This window comes from Erpetoichthys calabaricus, chromosome 4, assembly GCF_900747795.2.
Source record: "Erpetoichthys calabaricus chromosome 4, fErpCal1.3, whole genome shotgun sequence".
NCBI classification, from domain to species: domain Eukaryota; kingdom Metazoa; phylum Chordata; class Cladistia; order Polypteriformes; family Polypteridae; genus Erpetoichthys; species Erpetoichthys calabaricus.
In genome coordinates this window covers 126,847,284-126,873,752 of record NC_041397.2, presented here as the reverse complement: position 1 = coordinate 126,873,752, position 26,469 = coordinate 126,847,284, and the positions used below count along the sequence as shown (strand labels likewise).

Here is a 26,469-nt window from a genome sequence, read left to right as displayed (position 1 = left end):
CAAAAGCATAGCACTATCCCTCTTCATTCTTAATTACAGTGGAAGGATTCTTAATATGGAATGCATTCTTAGTGCTTCTCCTAATTGGCCAATGCTGGCCAAATTGTTAAGATTGTCCAGAGAGCTATACTCCAAAATTCTTGAGGATAACAAGCACTCGTATTCTCATTAATAAGCAGTGGTTTCAGTGTTGCTCCTCTGCCACAGATGAAATATCTGGCTACTGACTTTCTGGAATTTTGAACAATGACCTTAGCCAAAACAAGAAAGACCAGAAGGTTAACAAATGTTCTTTTAGGGTTTCTTTGTAAACTTCTGGAAATTTTACACCTTGCTCCTGGAAAGATCTAGAGGGATACACACCAAATCACCACTCTCCCACTTGGAACACTGCCTATTGTCCCAAATGTTCTTCATTTGAATGTAAACGATTTACTTTTTAAACTCTGTCTTACCATAGTGCTAATTCTACTGTTAAATGTACACTAAATTAGGCTATTTGGAACTAATTTGAATATGTCTGCACATGTATAAATCACAACATAGTTTTTAAAATATGGACAGTTAAATATGGCCTGTTTTTGAGTATATGTCAGTACTAGTTTAAGGCTATGGAGGTGGGGTGGGGTGGGGTGTAAGAAATATGCTGACCTATGTACTATGCACATAACTAGAAATGAAAAGACATAAATGAGAAAATTTAGACTGAAAATGATCAGAGTTGTTGTTTTTTGGAAACAATTGCAATTTTTACTCATTTATTTTTAAATTTTATTGTCATATAAGTCTACATGAATTATTTAAAGAAGATAAATTATTTTATCTCCTTTTATTCTTCCACTGACTATTCAAAGCTTTTGAACATAAACAAGTGAGTAAATTAAAACTTTTGTTTGAAGATTTAGATCCAACTGTACCAAGAGCACTAGTATTAAAACTTCTAACTAATTTTTAACAAGACACCAAAGTATTTGTTTAAAAATTGCAAGTATGTCCCCAGAATCTAGTTGAAAAGCTGTTCAGCTTATATATTTTGAGAGTAGTATAAATGGATGGATGAATTATTTGCAAAATTTGAAGAATTATATAAAGCATATTCTTGAGATGAATGTGCACTAAAGTTTTATTGTCTGTGGATGATGATCCAATGATGAGGAACTATACACTTGCAAGTAATAGCATGGGTGGTGGTCCCCATATAGAAGACTGTTGGCGTGTTTAGAGAAAAACACAACTTTACATATGTAATGTAAGCAAAAATCAAATGATAGGCTATTTGTTGCTTAAATCTTTAAGGTTACAGCATTGATAAAGAAGGATGATATAATACATATAATAATGTATTTAGTGTTTGAGAAAAGGGGAAGAAAGGTGCATAAACTTCTGGCCTCAAGAGTGGCTGAGGGGCTTGATAGTGCCCATGAACTGAGAATGTCTCCCCTACTTCTTTCCATTTCCTTGTATCTTTTGCTCACTGTGCAGCAAAAGTTCTCATAAAGTGGATATTCAAATTTTTTGAACAATTAGCTCCTTAAGTTTATTAAATTACAACATGTTCCCTGACTTTAATTTAACTGAGTAATGGAAAAACCTTCCAAGTGGTTGCTGAGAAGAAAATAAGAGGGACCTGTCATCACTTTGCAAGCAGATTAAATGAAGTGTCCTCTTTGTTTACTGCAGTATAACAGACTCGTTGCTCTGGCTCAGACTGTCAGCACCAGAAGTACTGTGATTAGACGAACTCCAATCAAATTAGCCACATAACTTATAAACATTGTTTCTAACTGGAGTCTTTCCTAGTAACAGAATAACATAACAGTATATCATGTTATACACTTTACTCATCATTGATTAAAGTCTATCCATTTGTGTCTGTGTCACAACTGTGACACACATCTCCTAAATATAACTTTTTGAAAAACTATCGTTTCTTTTTTGTCACTAATGGCTTTTCGCTATTAATGATTTCATACAGTTTTGTTTTGATCTTATCTAGTGAAAAGTGTTAGCAAAATGAATAATATTAAGGTGAAGGGAAATATGAGGTTTTGTTTGCTTTCAGATAATAATCTGTAATGATCATTCTTCTGCTTCTTTGTGATACTGCTCACTTTATTTTTGTGTACCATTACAATTGATTTAATAAATTGCCTGTGAATAAGGTATGATTCCAGTTTATGAACTCAAGAACTTATTTTGGCTGTGTATTTTAATTTATTCTAAACTATGAAGGAATTCAAACAACTTGGCAGATTATACAGTTAGTGTCCTTACACAACTAAAATTTGTATATCATTTAATTGTAACAAGTTGTCACAAACAATTAACAGAGAATTTGTCACAAATAACAGAGAAAAGTGTCCTACCTTCACATCTCTATGAATGACATTGTTGTCATGGCAATAGCGTAATGCCTCCAGTATCTGCCGCATGTAGTGACTGAAAAAAAAATGAAGGAAAAATGCTGAAAACAGATTTACTATGTCTTACTATGGTTGTGTGAATGAAAACTTAACACTACCATTGCTTTAGAAGGCACTTAACAGTTGAAGAATTTATGTTTTTGGTAAGTAATTTAGGCAAGTTATTTCCATCCCTACTTTGATAGACAATTGTCTTTTTTTTTTTTTTTTTTTAAATGTATTCTTCTCGGTTTCTGCTTGTCCTTGTATATACAAAAAAACAGCTAAAAATGTGCACTACTACAAGACAATTTGTCATAGATTAAAGCATACCACTACAAACTGATGCTATATTCATGGTTGGATCCATGCATTTGATATTTAGGCCCCTGCAAATCTGAAATGTATTATGTGGTTTAAAAATGTGAGATGTTTAGAACAGACTGTTTTTAACTTTCATTTTGTTTTTAAAATAAAAAAAAAAACACTTGTACAATTAAAGTGGCCTCTGACGTATAAATGATATACACACACATTTTCAAACCTATTTAGTCTATTTCATAGTTTTAATAAGCCATTAATTGAACTGGCTTTGTGTGTCCATGAAACTTATGTGCAAAAGGGGCCAGATGGAAATTGCTAGTTAACACTAGAATTAACAAAGCCTATGAAAAAACTCATAAATCCGTCCCACCTTAAATCCCTTTGCACCTCTCCGTTAGCGTCCTTTGTCCTGTAAATGTGTCGATAAGCAGCAGGCAGCCTGCTATCACATCCCCCCACTGCCGCACAGTTTTCTCAGCTTAAGTCTGTTTACCTGCGTGTCAGTTGCTTAGAGTTGTATAGAGTCAAGCAAAATGACACCTGTTATAAATACTATATCGTTATTTGGAACACATGCATTTCATGTGTGTTCCATGTCTATAACAATCTATGTAAACACATCATTAAAACAGAAACGTTTTTCATGTTTTAGTAATAATTGACAAAATGTAGACATGAAGTGTAAAATGTGTGAAGACTGAAGTCCAAATATCAAATAAACACTTTCACAAAAGGTACAAATAGAACAAGTGTTCTTCTATTCCAAAATATAACTGCAGAAAAATAACCCACGTTAGGGTGCGACATTGACACCCCTTTAATACAACACTGCTGCAGTGGCACAACAGTATCAACTGTTGACTGGTAATCAAAACTTCATGGGTTTGACCCCAGACAAGTCCATTTTGAGAAGTGAGCTACTCTTATTCTTACTATTTTAGAATAAAAACATTCATTTGATTTGAGTCTGTAACAGCAATTGTAAATTTATGATACTTGTAAAGGTTAGCTTTGTTTTTTTATTCAGTTTTATTCTCTCAGTCATTCATGCTCCCCCCCAGATCTGACACTGCTTTTTTCACATAAAGATGTCCTATAACAAAGGTGAACTCAGATGATGATGATGGTTCTAAATCAGTGAAAGAATGCATGTCGCACTTTTGCCGTCACTGTACTTTGTATATGTACACAGGAAGCTCTGCAGTCTACTTGTGACTTTATGCTGTAGGAAGTAAGTAAATAAATCAAGGTAAATAGGTAAATAACATTCGATATGGCTCTTATATACAAAGTACAGCGACAGCAACTTCCACATGTAGACAAGTAGACATCCGTGGCAGAGCGACGGGCACTCAACAGGCTCCTATCAATTATGGAGAATCCACTGCATCCACTAAACAGTGTCATCTCCAGACAGAGGAGCAGCTTCAGCGACAGACTGCTGTCACTATCCTGCTCCACTGACAGACTGAGGAGATTGTTCCTCCCCCAAATTATGCGACTCTTCAATTCCACCCGGAGGGGTAAACGCTAACATTATTCAAAGTTATTGTCTGATTTTACCTGCATTTTTATTACTCTTTAATTTAATATTGTTTTTTGTATCAGTATGCTGCTGCTGAAGTATGTGAATTTCCCCTTGGGATTAATAAAGTAGCTATCTATCTATCAGTGACGGCAAAAGTGCAATGTGCATTCTTTCTCCGATGTTGAACCATCGTTATCATCTGAGTTCACCTCAGTTATAAGACGTCTTTATGTGAAAACAGCAGTGTCAGATTTGGGGGGAGTGTGAACACGACTGAGAGAATAAAACTGAATAAAAAAAACAAAGCTAACCTTTACAAGTATAGTGGAACCTCGGTTCATGACCATAATTCGCTCTAAAACTCTGGTCGTAAACCGATTTGGTTGTGAACCAAAGCAATTTCCCCCATAGGATTGTAAGTAAATACAATTAATCCGTTCTGGACCGTACGAACTGCATGTAAATATATTTTTTTTAAAGATTTTTAAGCACAAATAGTTAACATGGAAAACATTTCTGTTTTAATGATGTGTTTAGATAGACTGATGTAGACACGGAACACACATGAAAGGCATGTGTTCCAAATAACAATATAGTATTTATAAAATGTGTCATTTTGCTTGACTTCTCACTCTATACAACTCTAAGCAACTGACACGCAGGTAAACAGACTTGAGCTGAGAAAACTGTGCGGTGGTGGAGGGATGTGATAGCAGGCTGCTTGCTGCTTATCAACACATTTATAGGACAAAAGACGCTGACGGAGAGGTGTGAAGGGATTTAAGGTGGGACGGATTTATGAGTTTTTTCGTGGACTTTGGTAATTCTAGTGTTAACCCCATATATGAGGAAGCACACACAGAAGTGGGAAGAAAATGCCAATACCACGTAGAACTCGACAAGATGCAAAATTAAAATCCATAAAGATGGATCCATGTGGCAGCAGCACTAATGAATGGCAAAGCCATGAGATACAGTATATGCATTTCGCAATTCACATTCACAATATGGCATTTTTTTCTCTGCATACAAAAAAAAAATCAAAGTATGCTTGTGCTGTTCTAGTTAAGGGTTGAACCAGGAGAGGCTTAAGATTAGCACCATCTAGTGGTGAAATTAAACATTCCTATACTTGAGGAACAGCCTGTCGCTGGGCGATGATGTCATAAAGCTGTGCCCCAGAGAGTCAAAACAAAACAGAGAGCACATGTTTGTCTCACTTCCTGCTTTGAACATTCAGTTTGGCTTAAAAGGCATTGTCGGTATGTAGAAATGTTTATAGAAGTTTAATTCTCTGTTTTTGATGCATGTTTGTGAATCTGTTATTATTTAAAGAAGTATTTTAAAGGTTCTAGCAACTTTCCGCTGTTATAAGTTTTTCACTGCACTATAAAAGTACTTGTGAGCGTACCTTTTTCAGACTTTGACAGCTTTGCCAGTGCGCATAGATAACGTGTCATTCAAGTGAAGTTATTTATTTATTTTTTATATGTTTGTAAAGAATAAGTAATTCTCACATTATTGTATTTACAATTTATTTGTAGTTTTACCCTATTCCAACTGGCTTCAGTAAAGAAAGCAAACTGAAAACTCTTGTCTGTGTGGTCATTGGAAGGGAGTTTATCTGACTGTCGACTCAGGCAGGGCGCTTGAGGCAGAGGGCAGGACAGTAAAACGACACCTTCAAGCAAGCCAATTTACGGATGTTTTTAGAGCTACGGCGGGGAGCTAGCAATTCAGCAATTAAACGCAAGCAATCGCTTTCAAAGTTATAATGACAGACGTACACTCTAAAGGTGGATCTAAGAAAACAAGATCGAAGGCATCATCTACGTCATCTCAATCTCGCAGTTCATCTGCCAGTATGGCTATCGCTCTTGCTCGAGCAGAAGCTCAGGCCGCTAAAGCTGAAGCAGCGTTCGCTAAAAAGGAGATTGAGCTTAAAATAAAGCAAGCGCATGTTAACGCGTCTCTAGAATCGTTGCAATTAGAGAAGAGAGCAGCAGCTGCAGAGGCAAAAGCTGATGCTTTAGAAACTGTTATGGAGCAAGTAGATCGAAGCAGTTATAAAAAAATAGAGCTGCCAACAGAAGATCCAGTGCGGCGCACAAATGAATACATAGAAGAGCATGCCGTCTTTACAGACGCCCTTCCTATGCCTGTGCTTAGTGGTCCATACTTTGATGAACCTTACAACAGCCATTCAGCACCTCAACATGAATCTACTGTTGACTTTATACACCAGAATAATAAAGAGGAGCATGAATTCACAGAGCTAGACCCTGTTTTACAAGGTGCCAGCCTTTCTGAGCGATATTTTCTTCCTATGGAGAGTACAGTATGTTCTACTGGGGTCCCAGTCGTGAATGAAGACTTTGCACAACAAACCAGCATCAGTAATGTCTATGTGCCCAAGGTGCTGCAAAAGCCACATTTTACAGATCAAGCTCCGTTGAATGGTTACAACAACAGTGCGACACATGGGCTAGCAAATAAGAACAACACTCAACCCCAGGCTATTGCTCACAGCTACACAAGACCACATCAGGCACATCCAGATGAGAATACAAATATGTCGGACTTTGTCAGGTTTCTTGCCCGACGCGAACTTATATCTACTGGCCTTATTCAGTTTAATGATCAACCTGAGAATTATAGAGCTTGGAGGGCATCATTCCTGAATGCCATCAGAGGCCTTAACCTTTCAGCTAGTGAGGAAATGGATTTGCTGGTGAAGTGGCTAGGCAGTGAGTCGGCAGTACTTGTCAAGCGGATAAGAGCTGTTTATATAAATCATCCACAACAAGGGCTCAGAATCGTATGGGACAGACTGCGTGAATGCTATGGTTCTCCAGAAGTTATTGAGAGTTCCTTATTCAAGAGGCTAGAGAGTTTCCCAAAGATTTCAAATAAAGATAATCGCAGACTGAGAGAATTCGGAGACTTGCTCATGGAACTTCAAGCTGCCAAGGCTGATGGTGATCTGTCGGGTCTTTCTTATCTTGACACACCTCGTGGAATCAACCCACTAGTACAGAAGTTGCCATTCTATCTGCAAGAGAAGTGGCTCACCACTGGCTCTAGATATAAAGAAAATCATGGAGTGTCTTACCCACCATTCAGTTTCTTTGTGAATTTTGTAAGTCAACAAGCAAGAATGCGGAATGATCCAAGCTTCATTGTTTCAGCAGCTCATGAAGAGCCATGGGGACAGATTAGACAAACACAAAAGCACAATTCTCACAAAGTCGTTGCTGTTCATAAAACAGAGGTCTCTTCTCAAAGCACACCTGCTGAACTTTCAACAAAGACTAAAGCAGATCCAGCAAAACAGTGCCCACTCCATAACAAACCTCACCCCCTTCCTAAGTGCCGTGGATTTAGGGAGAAGCCCCTTGAAGAAAGGAAGGCTTTCTTAAAGCAACATGGGATTTGTTACAAATGCTGCATGTGGCTAAGAACTGTAATGATGCCACCAAGTGCACAGAGTGTGAAAGTGAGGGTCACATCTCAGCACTGCATCCAGGACCAGCTCCATGGTTGTCTATGTCACAAACTACCACACCACAGTATGGTGGGGAGAAAAATGATAGTCCTAGTGAAGCCTACATTACTTCTGCTTGTACTAGGGTCTGTAGAGAGAATCAACCAAGACGCTCATGTTCCAAGATCTGCCTTGTAAAAGTGAGTCCGGAGGGTCGCTCACAGGAAGCTGTTTTCCTCTATGCAGTATTGGATGATCAGAGCAACAGGTCCCTTGTAAGGTCAGAGTTCTTTGATCTCTTCGGCATATCGGGATCCATTTCTTCATACACCTTGAAGACATGTGCTGGAACTGTTGAATCACAAGGTAGGCAGGCACACGGCTTCCAAATTGAGTCAATAGATGGAAGTATTACTCTTTCGCTACCAATAATGATTGAGTGCAATGACATTCCAAATAATCGATCTGAAATTCCAACCCCAGAAGTAGCGCTAAACCACCCACACTTGAGACACCTGGCGAAGTGGATACCAGAGCTCCACCTACAAGCCCCTATTATGCTTCTATTAGGTAGAGATGTCATCAGGCTCCATAAAGTACGTAAGCAAGTAAATGGACCACATAACGCTCCATATGCACAGAAGTTGGATCTTGGTTGGGTGATCGTGGGAGATGTCTGTATTGGAGATGTTCACAAACCGGACACAGTAAGGGCATACTGCACTAACATCTTAGAGAATGGCCGACCTTCATTCTTTAGGCCCTGCCCCAACCACTGCATTGTTAAAGAGAGATTCTGTGACTGTAAGCTGCCACTGTCCATCCTTCATCGTAAGGTCTGCTCTGCTGAAGAAGTGCAGATGATCTTAGATCAAGACTTATTCCAAAGAACAAGGGACAATGACAAGGTAGCTTATTCTATTGAAGATACACAGTTTTTAAAGATTATGAATCAGAGTGTCTTTCAGAATGAAGAAAATAGCTGGGTAGCTCCATTGCCATTCAAGGTTCCACGGCCACGTCTTCCTGATAACAGGTCTATGGCAGTACAGCGTTTAAAGTCACTACAACGCTCCTTTAGAAAGAGTCCTGAAATGAAAACTCATTTTGTTGCCTTCATGGAGAAGATGTTTCAAAATGATCACGCAGAGGTGGCCCCTCAGATAAAACCTGGAGAGCAATGCTGGTACCTACCTTGTTTCGGTGTTTACCATCCCAAGAAGCCTTCTCAGATCCGAGTAGTTTTTGACTCAAGTGCCCAATTCAAAGGTCTATCATTAAACCAGGTGCTTCTAACGGGTCCAGATCTCAACAACAATCTCATTGGAGTCCTCCTTCGGTTTCGAAGGGATCTCGTTGCCTTTACTGTGGACATACAGCAAATGTTCCATTGCTTTATGGTTCACCCAGATCATCGCAACTTTTTGAGATTCCTTTGGTTCGAAGATAATGATCCTGAGAATGATGTACTTGATTTTCGCATGAAAGTGCATGTATTTGGAAATAGCCCATCCCCAGCTGTCGCTATTTACTGCCTCAGACGAGCAGCACAGAAAGGTCAACTTGAGTTTGGTGAAGATGCCAGAAAGTTTGTAGAGCAGGATTTCTATATGGATGATGGACTGAAGTCCTTGCCTACTGCAGCAGCAATCGACCTGCTCAAACGAACTCAGGAAATGTTAGCTTGCTCTAATCTCAGGCTTCACAAGTTGTTGTCCAACAGTAGAGAAGTTATGGAAGCCTTTCCACCTGAGGACCATGCCAGCACCCTAAAGGACCTAGATTTGTCAACAGGAACCATACCTATACAACATAGCCTTGGACTACTTTGGGACTTGAATTCAGATTGCTTCATCTTTCAAGTTCATAAAGAAAGAAAACCGTTCACACGACGAGGAGTTCTCTCTGTTGTAAATAGTTTGTATGATCCACTTGGGTTTGTTGCTCCAGTAACAATCCAAGGCAAAGCTCTTCTAAGGGAATTTATTAAGGAGTCATCTGATTGGGATGCACCATTGGCACCTGAAAAGGAGGAGCTGTGGGAGACGTGGAGACTTTCTCTACAAGAATTGCAGTCTCTTCAAATTCCAAGACCATATTCACCTATATCACTGTCTGAAGCAAAGTTTGTAGAGCTCTGTGTCTTCTCGGATGCTTCTGAAGGGGTAGTTGGTGCAGTCGCATATGTGAAGGCCACAGACACCAATGGAAACTATCATGTGGGGTTCATCTCTGGCAAAGCAAGATTAGCCCCGCGTCCTGAACATACTATACCACGACTGGAGCTTTGTGCGGCGGTTATGGCAGTGCAAATGGCAGAAACCATCACAGTAGAAATAGATATTAAGTTTGATGCAGTTACCTTCTACACTGACAGCAAGGTGGTGTTGGGATATATTCATAATGAAAAGCGGAGGTTTTATGTTTACGTGAATAATCGAGTCCAAAGAATCCGGAGAAGTTCGCTTCCAGATCAGTGGCATTATGTGCATACAAAGCATAACCCTGCGGACATTGCAACACGACCTATATCTGCTGCCAGCTTAAAGGATACAATTTGGTTTACTGGACCGGAATTCTTATCTCGACCTGAAATCGTGCCTCCTGTACAAGAGATATTTGAACTTGTCAATCCATCTCAAGATTCAGAAGTCCGGCCATTAGTTACAGTATGTCGCACGGCAGAATCTGCATGTTTGGGGTCTCAACGCTTCAACCGTTTTTCTAGCTGGATTTATCTAACCAGAGCTATGGGTAATCTAATTCAATTTGTTCGTCACTTTAAGCAAGCTCAAAATAAACCTGCTGAGATCTGTAGGAGATGGGATTATCGTGAGTCACTGCTAACACCGGACATACTAGCTCAAAGTGCAGCAGTCGTTATTCGTACAGTTCAAAAGGAAACCTACGCTGATGAGATTGAGTGTCTCAAATCACATAGAAGGCTCTCAAAGAAAAGTCCACTTTGGACTCTGGATCCCTTTATCGATCAAAATGGCCTGTTGAGAGTTGGAGGTCGGGTCATAGAGGCAGGTCTAGAGCTTAATGAGAAAAGGCCACTTATTGTGCCGGGACGACATCATGTAGCAACCCTATTAGTGCGTTACTTCCATGAGCAGACACAACACCAAGGACGTCACTTTACAGAAGGAGCAATCCGGTCAGGTGGCTACTGGATAGTAGGTGTCAAGCGATGTGTTTCTAGCCTTATCTTTAAGTGTGTTATCTGCCGTAAACTCAGAGGTTCCTTTGAAGTACAGAAGATGGCAAACCTTCCACCGGATAGACTCAGCATGGAGCCTCCCTTTACACATGTTGGATTAGATGTGTTTGGGCCTTGGACTATATCAGCACAACGAACAAGAAGCAACCACGGTGAGAGTAAAAGGTGGGCTGTTCTTTTCAAGTGTCAGAGCTATTCATATCGAGGTCATTGAATCCCTAGACTCTTCCAGTTTCATTAATGCCTTGAGGAGGTTTCTAGCGATTCGAGGTCCAGTGAAGCACATTCGTTCGGACAGAGGAACCAACTTCATTGGTGCCTGCAAGGAACTAGGAATTCCCTCCAATTCTGATGGAATGGCTGTGCAGAAATTTCTTGCAGATCATGGTTGCACTTGGACATTCAATACTCCTCATTCGTCTCATATGGGAGGTGTATGGGAGAGAATGATTGGTATCACACGGAGGATTTTAGATTCAATGTTTGAACAAATGAGGTCTTCCAAATTAACACACGAGGTACTTACCACTTTTCTTGCTGAGGTCACTGTTATTGTGAACAATAGACCGCTGGTGCCTGTGTCAGCTGACCCTTCGGATCCATTCATTCTCACACCTGCCACAATCCTTACTCAGAAAATGGGTTCTTTTCCTCTTCCAGTTGGGGAATTTGGAGAATCTGACTTGTACAAGCAGCAATGGCGTAGGGTACAGAGCCTTGCTAATACCTTCTGGGATAGGTGGCGCAAGCAGTATTTATCTACCTTTCAGTTCCGTAGGAAATGGCAAATTAACCGTCCAGATCTTACGCTTGGAAGTGTGGTCCTTTTGAAAGACTCTCAAACTAAGAGGAATGACTGGCCTCTAGGAATTATAACTGAAGTGTACCCTAGTAAGGATGGGAGGGTCCGTAAAGTGCAAGTCCGAGTCAATAAATCAGGTGGGGCCAAGATGTTTCTCAGGCCTGTTAATGAGATTGTCTTGCTTCTTCCTTCAAAGGATTTGGGAACAGAAGAGGAAAAAACAAAATAGTGGAATCCTATGGGATACCAGGCGGGGAGTGTGCTGTTCTAGTTAAGGGTTGAACCAGGAGAGGCTTAAGATTAGCACCATCTAGTGGTGAAATTAAACATTCCTATACTTGAGGAACAGCCTGTCGCTGGGCGATGATGTCATAAAGCTGTGCCCCAGAGAGTCAAAACAAAACAGAGAGCACATGTTTGTCTCACTTCCTGCTTTGAACATTCAGTTTGGCTTAAAAGGCATTGTCGGTATGTAGAAATGTTTATAGAAGTTTAATTCTCTGTTTTTGATGCATGTTTGTGAATCTGTTATTATTTAAAGAAGTATTTTAAAGGTTCTAGCAACTTTCCGCTGTTATAAGTTTTTCACTGCACTATAAAAGTACTTGTGAGCGTACCTTTTTCAGACTTTGACAGCTTTGCCAGTGCGCATAGATAACGTGTCATTCAAGTGAAGTTATTTATTTATTTTTTATATGTTTGTAAAGAATAAGTAATTCTCACATTATTGTATTTACAATTTATTTGTAGTTTTACCCTATTCCAACTGGCTTCAGTAAAGAAAGCAAACTGAAAACTCTTGTCTGTGTGGTCATTGGAAGGGAGTTTATCTGACTGTCGACTCAGGCAGGGCGCTTGAGGCAGAGGGCAGGACAATGCTACATATGTCTACGATTTAAGAAATGTAACTAATATGAGTAAAATTTTAACAACATACAGTGCCTTCAGAAAGTATTCAGACCCCTTCACTTTTTTCTTATGCTAACATTGTTAAAATGTTTTTTCCCCCTCATCGAACAACACTCAATACCCCAGAATGACAAAGTGAAAGCACAATTTTAGGAATTTCTGCAAATTTATTAAAAATAAAAAATGTAAATTATCACATTAACACAAGTAATCAGACCCTTTCCTACAACACCTGAATGAAAATGAATTCAAAAGAAGTTAATTACCAGCGAAAACAGGTCACTAATTAAGAGAAAGGTTAGAATGAAAACCTGCAGCCACTGGGGCTCTCCAGGGCCGGAGTTGGGGACCCCTGCTTTAGAGCTCTTCAGCGCTGTCACAAAGAATCAGCCCTCCTTGTGTACAGGCAACTAGTCTATCTACATGAGTCCACTGCGCTAGGACACTGACCAAGGCTATGGATACTCTGCTGCAAACAGGTACACCTTTTTTTTTTACTCTCTTGTTCCTCACCTTATGCTTTCAAAACATTCCTATGTCATATATGTCGGCAAAATGCAAAAAATCTTTAACCATTTCCACAAAACATAACTTGGCTCCCTTTTCCTTCGGTTTGTGGAACTGTCAATATGCAGTGAACAAAGCACACTTCATTATAGCATTTGCTTTCTAAAGTGGATTCCAAGTTGTGGCACTGATTGAGACATAGACCCATCCAAGAAATAGGGAAACACTGACAGCCCATTCCTCCGGATTCTACTTCTTTTACATCTATTGATCCATCATGAGAGGGTGCACCAAACCCCTTTGCTATTGAATTTCTGCTTTGCCAATGACTCAGACTCCACTGGACTGTTTCTATCTTCACTTATAATTCTGTTTGGGTTATGGTAGTTACCAGACCAGTATTTTGCTTTTTTATAAAAAGTAAATTTAACATTGTTTTTTCATCTTGAGGTTTCATGATGAGAACTTCTTACAAATCTCTGAAAACTTACACATAAGTTCAGTCTGGAGTCTCAAAGACCTGTAGCTATAAAAGGTGACTAAATGCAATAGATTTTCATATGCTTTGATTTTGTGATTGATGCTGAAGGCACAGTTGCCACATGGTGATCCCTCTCAAATGAATCTTGACCATACACACATAGGCAAAAATACAGTAAATACAGGTGCTGGTCATAAAATTAGAATATCATGACAAAGTTAATTTATTTCAGTAATTCCATTCAAAAAGTGAAACTTGTATATTAGATTCATTCATTACACACAGACTGATGTATTTCAAATGTTTATTTCTTTTAATGTTGATGATTATAACTGACAACTAATGAAAGTCCCAAATTCAGTATCTTGGAAAATTAGAATATTGTGAAAAGGTTCAATATTGAAGACACCTGGTGCCACACTCTAATCAGCTAATTAACTCAAAACACCTGCAAAAGCCTTTAAATGGTCTCTCAGTCTAGTTCTGTAGGCTACACAATCATGGGGAAGACTGCTGACTTGACAGTTGTCCAAAAGACGACCATTGACACCTTGCACAAGTAGGGCAAGACACAAAAGGTCATTGCTAAAGAGGCTGGCTGTTCACAGAGCTCTGTGTCCAAGCACATTAATAGAGAGGCAAAGGGAAGGACAAGATGTGGTAGAAAAAAAGTGTACAAGCAATAGGGATAACCGCACCCTGGAGAGGATTGTGAAACAAAACCCATTCAAAAATGTGGGGGAGATTCACAAAGAGTGGACTGCAGCTGGAGTCAGTGCTTCAAGAACCACCACGCACAGACGTATGCAAGACATGGGTTTCAGCTGTCGCATTCCTTGTGTCAAGCCACTCTTGAACAAGAGACAGCGTCAGAAGTGTCTCGCTTTTGGACTGCTGCTGAGTGGTCCAAAGTTATGTTCTCTGATGAAAGTAAATTTTGCATTTCCTTTGGAAATCAAGGTCCCAGAGTCTGGAGGAAGAGAGGAGAGGCACAGAATCCACGTTGCTTGAGGTCCAGTGTAAAGTTTCCACAGTCAGTGATGGTTTGGGGTGCCATGTCATCTGCTGGTGTTGGTCCATTGTGTTTTCTGAGGTCCAAGGTCAACGCAGCCGTCTACCAGGAAGTTTTAGAGCACTTCATGCTTCCTGCTACTGACGAACTTTATGGAGATGCAGATTTCATTTTCCAACAGGACCTGGCACCTGCACACAGTGCCAAAGCTACCAGTACCTGGTTTAAGGACCATGGTATCCCTGCTCTTGATTGGCCAGCAAACTCGCCTGACCTTAACCCCATAGAAAATCTATGGGGTATTGTGAAGAGGAAGATGCAATACACCAGACCCAACAATTCAGAAGAGCTGAAGGCCACTATCAGAGCAACAAGGGCTCTCATAACACCTGAGAAGTGCCACAGACTGCTCGACTCCATGCCACGCCGCATTGCTGCAGTAATCCAGGCCAAAGGAGCCCCAACTAAATATTGAGTGCTGTACATGCTCATACTTTTCATGTTCATACCTTTCAGTTGGCCAACATTTCTAAAAATCCTTTTTTTGCATTGGTCTTAATTGATATTCTAATTTTCCGAGATACTGAATTTGGGACTTTCATTAGTTGTCAGTTATAATCATCAACATTAAAAGAAATAAACATTTGAAATAAATCAGTCTGTGTGTAATGAATGAATCTAAAATACAAGTTTCACTTTTTGAATGGAATTACTGAAATAAATCAACTTTGTCATGATATTCTAATTTTATGACCAGCACCTGTAGATATCCTCGTTATTCACAAATTCTGTTACAATGGATACATTTATACGCTATCATAAAGCTCATTTTGCAATATCCACAGTTTAATTGGTCTATTCAAGGCCATTCGGAGTAGAAAAAAGAAAAAAAACAAATCCTCAGCAGCCTATCACACAGCAGCTACACATATGATTAAGCAAGTAACAGGTCTGTAATGCATTTAGATGTCCTAGGCTGCATGTGCAGTTCACTAAATGGGTAAACAAGTGTCTAACTGGTGCTGAGAGCCATTGAATCCACTTCATGAATGGGACTAGGTTTTGCATTTGTTCTCCACTAACAAAGAATTCCCAGTAAGTACAGGTCATAAACACACACTGATTAATTCCCTGCCTTTTGTATACAGCGCAATTAACTACTTCCATTTGGATGGTTTAGTGATATCCTCAGGTCACCCCAACCTGTCTCTCCGTGCCAGTCCTAACCCAGGTTGCCCCCAGCTAACCCCAAAAAGTAACATGTCCAAAAATTGCATACTATTATGATTTCTCTTTTAATCTGTGAGACAGGAGAGAATTAATGCTTCAAATAAAATCAAAATAATTCTAGGCTCCAATAAAAATTCTGACAGACATAAAATTGACTGTTGACATGCACCTGTCAATGTCCAAACCAAACTTTCTTGAGATGACAAACTTGTATGCGAGACAAGTTTAAGCTGAAAAGTAGAGAGATGTGGATGTGATTCTCTTGCAAGTTTATGTTGGCCCAATGATTATGGCAGAAATGTACAACTGTGAAGGTCATGAAGGGTCTTGGTCACTATGTCTTTTGAGACATTGCATGTCCTTTCCCTTGCCCTACTCTTTGATAACACTGAGACAAGACTACATAGGAGGACAAGCTGACAGGGATAAAAATGTTTGAAATATAAGGTTCAGAAATTGCTCCTGTTCTAAAGCCCAAAACCATATGTGACTTTTAAAGCTACATGTTTGAGGTGGGGCTTGAACTTGTTCATGCACAATTGAAAGTCTTAGTTGCAGAGCTGTATCTGCAGGCTGCAGCAAGGTGTACTTGTGTGTTCACATACTACAGTTCACACAGCCTGTCAACTTGTATTCCTTCCATGTCCACTGACATTATCTTAAGCTTAATAAAAGTTTGTGAAATAGATTAAAAGGCCCAAAAATGATAAACAATACCATTCCTCTGAATGTGAAACAAAGTGATAAAGTGTAGGTAAACAGCCTTATTTAAAAGTATTTATTGAAGGACTAGTCATTTAGCCCGTTACAATAACGGGCTCTAGAACAGTAGTGCATAAACATTAGTAGGAACAGTCTATATTAAATGGCAAGGGACTTTGACCTCATTCTTTTTGTTGGTTGTATTTTTCTTTCTTTCAGCCTTTCTTTTGTTGATGTTTACTTGCTGAGCTGACCGTTCTTCGTGGGCTGCCGCCGTGTATTGTGCGTCTTTAATTTTCTGTGACAGTAATACTGTCTTGTACGGCTCTATTCAATAAGGGCGCGCACAAAAAGGCGAGCTTCAAAAGGGCGACCTCAATTGAGCACGGCGAATAAAGGCGTTCGTAGATAATTTAGTTCAAATGGCTCTGGAATATATGAAGAGCAACAAAGGTGCAGATCTTTATTTACACGCGCCTTTATTCGCTGCGCCCAATTGAGGTCGCCCTTTTGAGGCTCGCCTTTTTGTGCGCGCCCTTATTGAAGGATGCCGACTTGTACGTCCACTGGCTTGTACGTCCGTAATATACCTTAAATTTTCTCTGGCGGTAATACAGGCGTGCGCGTCGGTAATATTCCTTTAATGTCCTCTGACAGTAATACTGGCTTGTATGTGGCTGTAATATGCGTCAACGTATTGTGTACCTTTAATTTCCTCTCGCAGTAATACTGGTTTGTATTTCCGTAAAACGCCTCTAACTTTCTCTGACAGTAATATCGCACATCGCACCGTGCCCCGCGCATGCACACTTCACCAGAAGACACCCACACACGGACACCTGGACGCACACAGGGATTTTATATATATAGATAATATTTTATTGTCAATTTTCATGTATGTTTTCCATTTTAGTTGATGGTAATTAGGTATTCATGTTATACAAAATTCACCTTATGAATGGGTTTTTAGAAATTAATTAACTTTGTGCTTCCCTCATTATACATACTGCCAATCTGTACATCCTCAGTTTGACTGCTGGACAAGGGCTCAGACAGATAAGTTATAGATGTTAGTTTGTTCTATTAACTTGTTTTTAAAAGTGTGCTTTCGCTGTAGTCAAATTGATTGTAAAATAAATAGAGTTCACTATCATGTATAATATACACTGCTTTGGCTTTGAATTTTTTTTTTGGTAAACAAAAGAAATTTAAAATTTGTTTATGCATAGCCCACACAGCATTTAAAATAATAGAAATTTCACTTTGGTGTAATACTATTGCTTTATAGTTACTTACAGATATAATACTTTTTCTGAACAGTAGATGTCTATTATGTGGCAAAGGGTATGGTAAAGGTTTCCATTATATTTTGTGAACTGGGTTTTAATTAAGTAAGAAGATTACTATTATTATTACACAGACAGCTTTAGGCACTTCCCTACACTCTTGTTCTTTTAGCTTCATCTTTGGTCTTATTCTAGATAGTATATCTATTCTGAATAATCACTATAAGTCTAAGCTACACTATTAGTTTGCTGGATACTTTTTCTGAATTGGAAGAACCCTACAGTATAGCATGTAAGAGATTAGTAAATACCTGAAAATAGAAATAATTAAGTTTATTCAACTCGAATCAAGCTAATCAACATAACACACTACAATTTAATGTAACATTCTAAAACCTGTTTTAATTCAGGAGACAGAAGCCAGAGGCATTGGGCATAAGACAATAAGGAGAATGTGTAAACACAACTCGGACAATGGCCAGGTGTGGGATTCAAACCCACAGTACTGCATCCTTAAGGATGTAGATAGCACTAAATACTAAGGCAACATAGCCTTCATCAACCAAATTTTGGATAGCTCTTTCCAAGAAGTCATGAATATTAACGATTTTGCTTGAGCTCTATGTTTTCAGTGTAAAAAAACAAAAATAAAACATTAAGGAATTATCAAGAAGTAGGAAAAAGATGCAAAGTTCTGTATATAGTAAAACTGATATAAAAACTTTTTTTTTTTTACTTAAACTCAAAATAAAAAGCACAATATGAAAATAATAAAATCCTGCCCTAGTTTATCTCATGATATTTCTAAAATATTTTCACAGCCATTAGTAGTTTGCCTTCTCTTCTAAAAGGTCCAATTCTGAACTTATTTGATAATTCAGTTCACTGTCAGACTTCTGTGCTTTTCATTTTAAAGTACATTAAAAATTGTTACACTTCTACCATCTAGTGACCAAAGCAAGAAATATTTGTGTACAATGAAAATGCTCTGATAAGGATAAGAACATACCAGCTTAGGAATGCTAATGGTTGTCAAAAATGTTTAAGAAAACTTCAGTATTATGTTGTAATGTCAGGTTGGTATAATGAAATTCAACTAATACACCAAATAAAACGATGTGGAGAGCAATACTGACAGACAAAGCACAACCTTCAAGTTTTGGGAAATTTAGGCAAATGTTGACATAAATAATGGAGGAAAACAACTAAGCAACCAGGAATAGAATCATTTTGAAGCGAATCCTCACCTTTGATATCCAAACAGAAAATTTTCTATTGCAAACAAATTCTTAGTGACAAAAGCAGAAATAAAATAGCAATAAAATATTAATTAAAAAATTAATTTGATTGTGTACCTAAGCTTAGTAACAGCACCTATATGAACTGGACGTTCTACGTTCAGATTAAATCTGCCTGCCTTCTATTGCATGTTCCTCATACATCCTCTACTCGTTTTTCTATTTCCATATACATAAGATGTTGTTTACAACAACAAATAGTAATTTAAATAAACATATATTACTTTCAAAAAGTGCACTGCAGATCTAAGATGTAGTATATTTTATTAAGGCCTTTAACACTAGAATTACCAGAGCCTACGAAAAAACTCGTAAATCCGTCCCACCTTAAATCGCGTCTTAAATCCGTTTGCACCTCTCCGCCAGAGTCCTTTGTCATCTAAATGTGCTGATAAACAAAAGCTTCTAGCAGCCAGCTATTCCATCCCCCCACCGACTTAGAATGAACTTCTCTCCTAGCTCAAGCCTTGCCTTGATTTGATTACCTTGGATTGAAGTGGAGTTTTACAGTGGAAATAATTCTAGCGTTATTTGGAATACACGCATTTCATGTGTGTTCCATTTCTATAGTAGGCTGTGCAAACACATTTTTAAAACAGAAACGTTTTTCATATTCTAATAGTAAATGACAAAATGTAGGCATAAACTATATAACGTATGAAGCCTGAAGTCCATATATCAAAGAAACACTTTCACAAAAGGTACAAATAAGAGAACACGTGCGCTTTCATTCAAAAAATTTAAAAAAAAAAAAGCCGCGTTAGCATGCCACATTGACATTCTTACTACAACCGCCGCGGTGGCCTAATGGTATCAGCTCCTGACTGGGGATCAGAGGGTGGCGAGTTCGATCCCGCACGGCTCCACTTCGAGAAATGAACTGCATTTATTCTTACAATTTTAGAATAACAACATAAATTTGATTTCAGTCTGTAACAGCCGGTGTAACTTATGATACTGGTAAAGGTTAGCTTTTTTTTTTTTTTTTTTTTTTTAATTCACTTTTCATTCTCGCAGTCGCATTCAGAATCAATCCATACAACCCCATCTGACACAGCTGGTTTCACATAAATAAAAGTGCACTTTTATTCAAGACTATAACCGAAGAATAAAGAAAGCAAGTTACAGTTGGTGGTTGATACGACAGCTTGCGTGGTGCAATGTTAAGAACTGCTGATTTCCGATCCGTGCTATATAAAATCATCACATTCAAATATTAACAGTTCCCACACACCCAAGGTCCGCCATTCCTACATTTACGACATGTGTACTTGTTGCAGTGTACACACCTCTCTGTGCTATGGTTCCTATTACAGTGAATGAGCACCTGACACTGTACTTTCTTCCCTGGGGGAAACTGAGGTCTTAGAATGGAAGCTTGTTGATGCTGTGTCATCTTTTCTTTTTCCAGTAAGAAGCGACGACGAAGTTCCTCTGCAAGGTGAGCCATGAACACTCTTCTTTTCTCAGCGGACCCCCTGCATGCCTTATACGGTACGTGTGCGTTCATCGCTGCTAGGTCAAGGATGTTGTAGAACACAGCAACCGGCCACCTGCGTGTTCCTGTTCGCACTGAACAAGCACGCGCCTTCTGGTCCATGATGTCAACGCCACGCTGGGGAAAAAAGAAAGACAAATATATGTGACATTTTGAAGAAATCATTTTATCACCAGAATAGCACCAGAATACTTCGTCACACTAATATTTTTTTCATTAGCATACCTTCATGTGGTTGTAGTCTGTGACCGTGTTTGGTTTTTTTTTTTTTTTATCTTGCCCAATCTCCACATTATGGTGCATTGTGCTAAGAATGCAGACAGACTTCATCTTTTTGGGCACATACACTGTCAGCATGGCACTGGGAGATCTAAACACCAGCGTGGAGAATTGTTCGTGTACTGAACTGACTTTAGCTGCAGGTGGAAGTTCCCGTCGCACTTTATTCATGGTGCCAAGCAGAGTTGTATTGCGGTGCAGCAGTCTATTAGCCAGCGAAAGTGACGTGAAGAAGTTGTCTGTTGTTACGGTTCTACCTTTGTCCAGAAATGGCTCCATAAGCTTTATGACCACAGACTCGGAAAGTCTTTCTCCCGTGGGACGACTGGGATCTTTTCCTAAATAAGGAGTGGCATTGCACATGTACTTTGTCTCCAAATCTGCCGCAATCCAAAAAGGCAGAACCGTAACAACAGACAACTTCTTCACGTCACTTTCGCTGGCTAATAGACTGCTGCACCGCAATACAACTCTGCTTGGCACCATGAATAAAGTGCGACGGGAACTTCCACCTGCAGCTAAAGTCAGTTCAGTACACGAACAATTCTCCACGCTGGTGTTTAGATCTCCCAGTGCCATGCTGACAGTGTATGTGCCCAAAAAGATGAAGTCTGTCTGCATTCTCAGCACAATGCACCATGATGTGGAGATTGGGCAAGATAAAAAAAAAAAAAACCAAACACGGTCACAGACTACAACCACATGAAGGTATGCTAATGAAAAAAATATTAGTGTGACGAAGTATTCTGGTGCTATTCTGGTGATAAAATGATTTCTTCAAAATGTCACATATATTTGTCTTTCTTTTTTCCCCAGCGTGGCGTTGACATCATGGACCAGAAGGCGCGTGCTTGTTCAGTGCGAACAGGAACACGCAGGTGGCAGGTTGCTGTGTTCTACAACATCCCTGACCTAGCAGCGATGAACGCACACGTACTGTATAAGGCATGCACGGGGTCCGCTGAGAAAAGAAGAGTGTTCATGGCTCACCTTGCAGAGGAACTTCGTCGTCGCTTCTTACTGGAAAAAGAAAAGATGACACAGCATCAACAAGCTTCCGTTCTAAGACCTCAGTTTCCCCCAGGGAAGAAAGTACAGTGTCAGGTGCTCATTCACTGTAATAGGAACCATAGCACAGAGAGGTGTGTACACTGCAACAAATACACATGTCGTAAATGTAGGAATGGCGGACCTTGGGTGTGTGGGAACTGTTAATATTTGAATGTGATGATTTTATATAGCACGGATCGGAAATCAGCAGTTCTTAACATTGCACCACGCAAGCTGTCGTATCAACCACCAACTGTAACTTGCTTTCTTTATTCTTCGGTTATAGTCTTGAATAAAAGTGCACTTTTATTTATGTGAAACCAGCTGTGTCAGATGGGGTTGTATGGATTGATTCTGAATGCGACTGCGAGAATGAAAAGTGAATAAAAAAAAAAAAAAAAAAAAAAAAAAGCTAACCTTTACCAGTATCATAAGTTACACCGGCTGTTACAGACTGAAATCAAATTTATGTTGTTATTCTAAAATTGTAAGAATAAATGCAGTTCATTTCTCGAAGTGGAGCCGTGCGGGATCGAACTCGCCACCCTCTGATCCCCAGTCAGGAGCTGATACCATTACGCCACCGCGGCGGTTGTAGTAAGAATGTCAATGTGGCATGCTAACGCGGCTTTTTTTTTAAAAAATTTTTTGAATGAAAGCGCACGTGTTCTCTTATTTGTACCTTTTGTGAAAGTTTTTCTTTGATATATGGACTTCAGGCTTCATACGTTATATAGTTTATGCCTACATTTTGTCATTTACTATTAGAATATGAAAAACGTTTCTGTTTTAAAAATGTGTTTGCACAGCCTACTATAGAAATGGAACACACATGAAATGCGTGTATTCCAAATAACGCTAGAATTATTTCCACTGTAAAACTCCACTTCAATCCAAGGTAATCAAATCAAGACAAGGCTTGAGCTAGGAGAGAAGTTCATTCTAAGTCAGTGGGGGGATGGAATAGCTGGCTGCTAGAAGCTTTTGTTTATCAGCACATTTAGATGACAAAGGACTCTGGCGGAGAGGTGCAAACGGATTTAAGACGCGATTTAAGGTGGGACGGATTTACGAGTTTTTTCGTAAGCTCTGGTAATTTTAGTGTTAAATAACTGACTTGAAGAAATCTACCTTTAAATAAAAAATCCCAAAAGATCTTCACTGTTTAAGTTTTCGATCTTGAAAATAATATAATTCTGGTATATCAGAAAGAATTACTAAATTTTATATCTGAATGAATTTTGTTACACATACTTAACTAAATAACTTTTGGATAGTTGAATTGCAATGGAAATCTTAACACTCAGTGAAATATTATCCTGCAAAAAGACCAGGGGCCTCATGTATAAACGGTGCGTACGCACAGAAATGTTGCGTACGAACCTTTCCACGCTCAAATCGCGATGTATAAAACCTAAACTTGCCGTAAAGCCACGCACATTTCCACGGTAACTCATACCTTGGCGTACGCAATTTCTCCGATCGGTTTTGCAGACTGGCGGCACCCAGCGTCAAAGCAGTGCTACGGTTCCTGTGTGATCACCTTTCTTTCTTAGATCCACATTCCTGACGCTGCTTTATAAATACACTGAAACTAACTGCATATTGTTTATTAGTGTAATGCATCTGATTGTAATTAACCTGCAGCAATATAATGGTCCAGGGAATAGCCATAGTATTCCAAATACCATAACTGCTTTAGCGTTGTAACTCTCACTGCATCTTCTTCTTCTTTCAGCTGCTCCCGTTAAGGGTTGCCACAGCAGATCATCTTTTTCCATATTACTCTCACTGTACCACTCGGAGTATTTATATCACTGTATCTGAGTGGGGAATCACAGCAGCAGCTGAAATATCGGTATACAGCATGAAGCAGACGCTGACTCAGCCATGGCAAAACGCTTTATAGAGACTTCCCAGTAGGGACTTCGCGGTTTAGAAAAGGTTTCATCCCAAGAACTCTAAACGCACTTAATCAGTCCATCAACTGCTCCTTATATAACTGTTTACTTATAAGTACAATCACCTCACTGTAAACTTGCACTACAGTTATAATATTGCACAACCTGCGCCACTTTATAAAGTGCGTATTTACATATGATGACGGTATTCATTTTTAAGATGAAATGCAGCAAAATATGTTGATTATATTATACAGCTAAAACTTTAACTTCATTTAAATAATCTGTATTGTAAATAATTAAACATGTGAGGACATGGTGCCGCAGCGCTAGCTAGTTCATGGATTGTTCCTGCATTGCGTTGTATTCTTGAGCTGACGCGACACTGGAAAGATAGACGGATAGAATAATTAAACATTTACTACGAAGATATTTCGATGTTCCTTAAAAGTTTTGAAGAATCGGCGTTCTAAGCTTACAGATGGCTTAACGTCTATTACAGAGCTGATTGTGTGGCGATTGGTCATTTGGAGAAAGAAAAGTAAGGACAGGAACTGGAAATGGGTACGTTTGAAAGAGACAGTACTGCTGCAATAAAGTATTTCATCGAAGGTCGCACATGGCGCAGCAGGCCTCTTGCGTGAGATATGCACAATCACTGCGCCACCGTGTTCCCATGTTTAATAACATGCTTTCATTCCTATCATCATGACAATGATATCACGTATACATGTCAGTATTTTAATTATTCAGAGAGCTGTAATATCACGAATGTAATGGATTCTGTGTCGGAGAATGAGAAAGAACGGAAGCACGTAGTGATTCACATACATAGAGCACATAGAAGATCAAATACAGAACAAAGCATTTAACGTGCTACTTGAGAAACTAGTAAAATAAACGATTTTAAGATGAAGTTTATGATGTTCTACTTTAATGGCAAAATAAACTACGTGAAATTTCGAGATTAAAGTTGACATTTCGTGCTTTTTTCCCACTGTGTGCCTATTTTTTTTTCTGTACCCTGATAAGCTTTCATATGACACTCAGACGGTGGGCTACGACTCGCCTTTTCACGGCGACTTTGATATGTGATTTCTTTTTTATTTCGGGCACTGTGCGAGTTTGTGAAGTTGAGCCTTCGAGTTTCTCCGACACTCTGTCACTCGATCAACTTTCTTTTGTTGATTATACCACTGCTTAAACCAACAAATAGTACGTTTTTCCTTTTCCTCCACTTGGTATTCGCTGAAATTCTTATATTTCCCCCGTGCTTTTCCCATTGTCTTTTCACAGAAGGCTATTTATATTGATTTGCATATTGAAAGAGGCGTAATTCTGGGAGGAGTTGGGGCGGGACAGAAGGCGCGTGCACGTGCGTTACTTTTCACGCCGATCGGGATTTATGTAGTGGAAGAACGTGAAAGTATGCGTGCGCACAGATTCCTGCATCTGGATTTTTCTGTGCGTACGCACAATCCTGCTTTTGTGCTTACGCCATGTTATAGTGTGAGTTCTACGCACGGCGTTATACATGAGGCCCCAGAACACTAACATAAACAGAGGCAGGGATGACTCTCAAATAAAAATTACATTAAGAACAACAACAAAGGGAGTCGGGTTAACACGGAAAACATTAAATACAAAAATATTAAACAAATAAATTGTTAAATGTTATAAACAAGAATAAGAATTATGCATACAGACTCCATCCAAAATAACTGCAGATCCTTGATTTAGGAATGAAATACAAAGAATACCAGTAGGTGTCAGTGTGATAAAACCTTAAAGTGGTGATTTTCAAGAACACACTGCAAGAAAAAGTGAGCATTGCACATTTTGTTTGGCTTTTCAGTGGCACATCAGGCCTGTTAAGGCAGAGGAATTAACAGGGATATAGAATTTCAGCTGCACCTCCCTCCTGCATTCGTGAGAAAATGGCTGAACTACATTTTGTAACAACACTTTGGTCAGCTCTGTACTTCATATGGTAACAAAGCTGTAAATCAGAGTTAAGCTGACACCTCTGCAGAGACTCCTTCAGACAATAAGGCACCCTCATGGACATTCATTTTAGGCATGTGAATGTAAACTGAACCCAGCCTGGATGTGATTGACAAAATATTTCAATAAGCAGGAACTGTACCTGTAATTTGAAAGGACCTTTGTCAAATACACAATTTCCTTTCAAAACTAGCTACATTTATTTCTTTGCTTTCTTTATGTTAGCAGAAAGCTGAGGATCTGTTCTCTTTTAGGGAATTCAAAAGCTGACAGGCCAATCCCTTTGGGGAGCAGAAAACTAATGATCTGTTCTTTTTGTGAGCTGACAATTCACTCTCTTTGGGGTAAGAAGCCACCTACTGTCTGTGGAGCAAAATGCTCACAAAGATTCTTTGGCCTGGAAGCTATCCTCTATAGCAGGGGTCCCCAACCACCGGTCCACGACCCACTACCGGGCCGCAGCCGTCTGACAGCCGGGCCGCTAGAGAACTGCCGGCAACGGAGACTCACTCAGTCTTTTCAGAACGCTTGGCGGGTGGGGCTTTGCAG

The 26,469-nt window shown here is 39.3% G+C and overlaps 1 protein-coding gene and 1 long non-coding RNA gene across 16 annotated transcripts in view; one reads left to right on the top strand and one right to left on the bottom strand.

The window, feature by feature from the left end:
• LOC127527422 (uncharacterized) overlaps positions 1-26,469 on the top strand; it is a 370,860-nt gene that overhangs the window by 60,159 nt on the left and 284,232 nt on the right. The window lies entirely within an intron of this gene.
• Positions 1-26,469, bottom strand: part of caska (calcium/calmodulin-dependent serine protein kinase a) — a 664,459-nt gene that overhangs the window by 369,742 nt on the left and 268,248 nt on the right. For all 15 annotated transcript variants that reach the window (XM_051926109.1, XM_051926105.1, XM_051926112.1 and 12 more), the window contains exon 5: positions 2,367-2,439. In XM_051926109.1, coding sequence (XP_051782069.1) covers positions 2,367-2,439 — 73 coding nt within the window. The remainder of the gene's footprint in view (positions 1-2,366; positions 2,440-26,469) is intronic.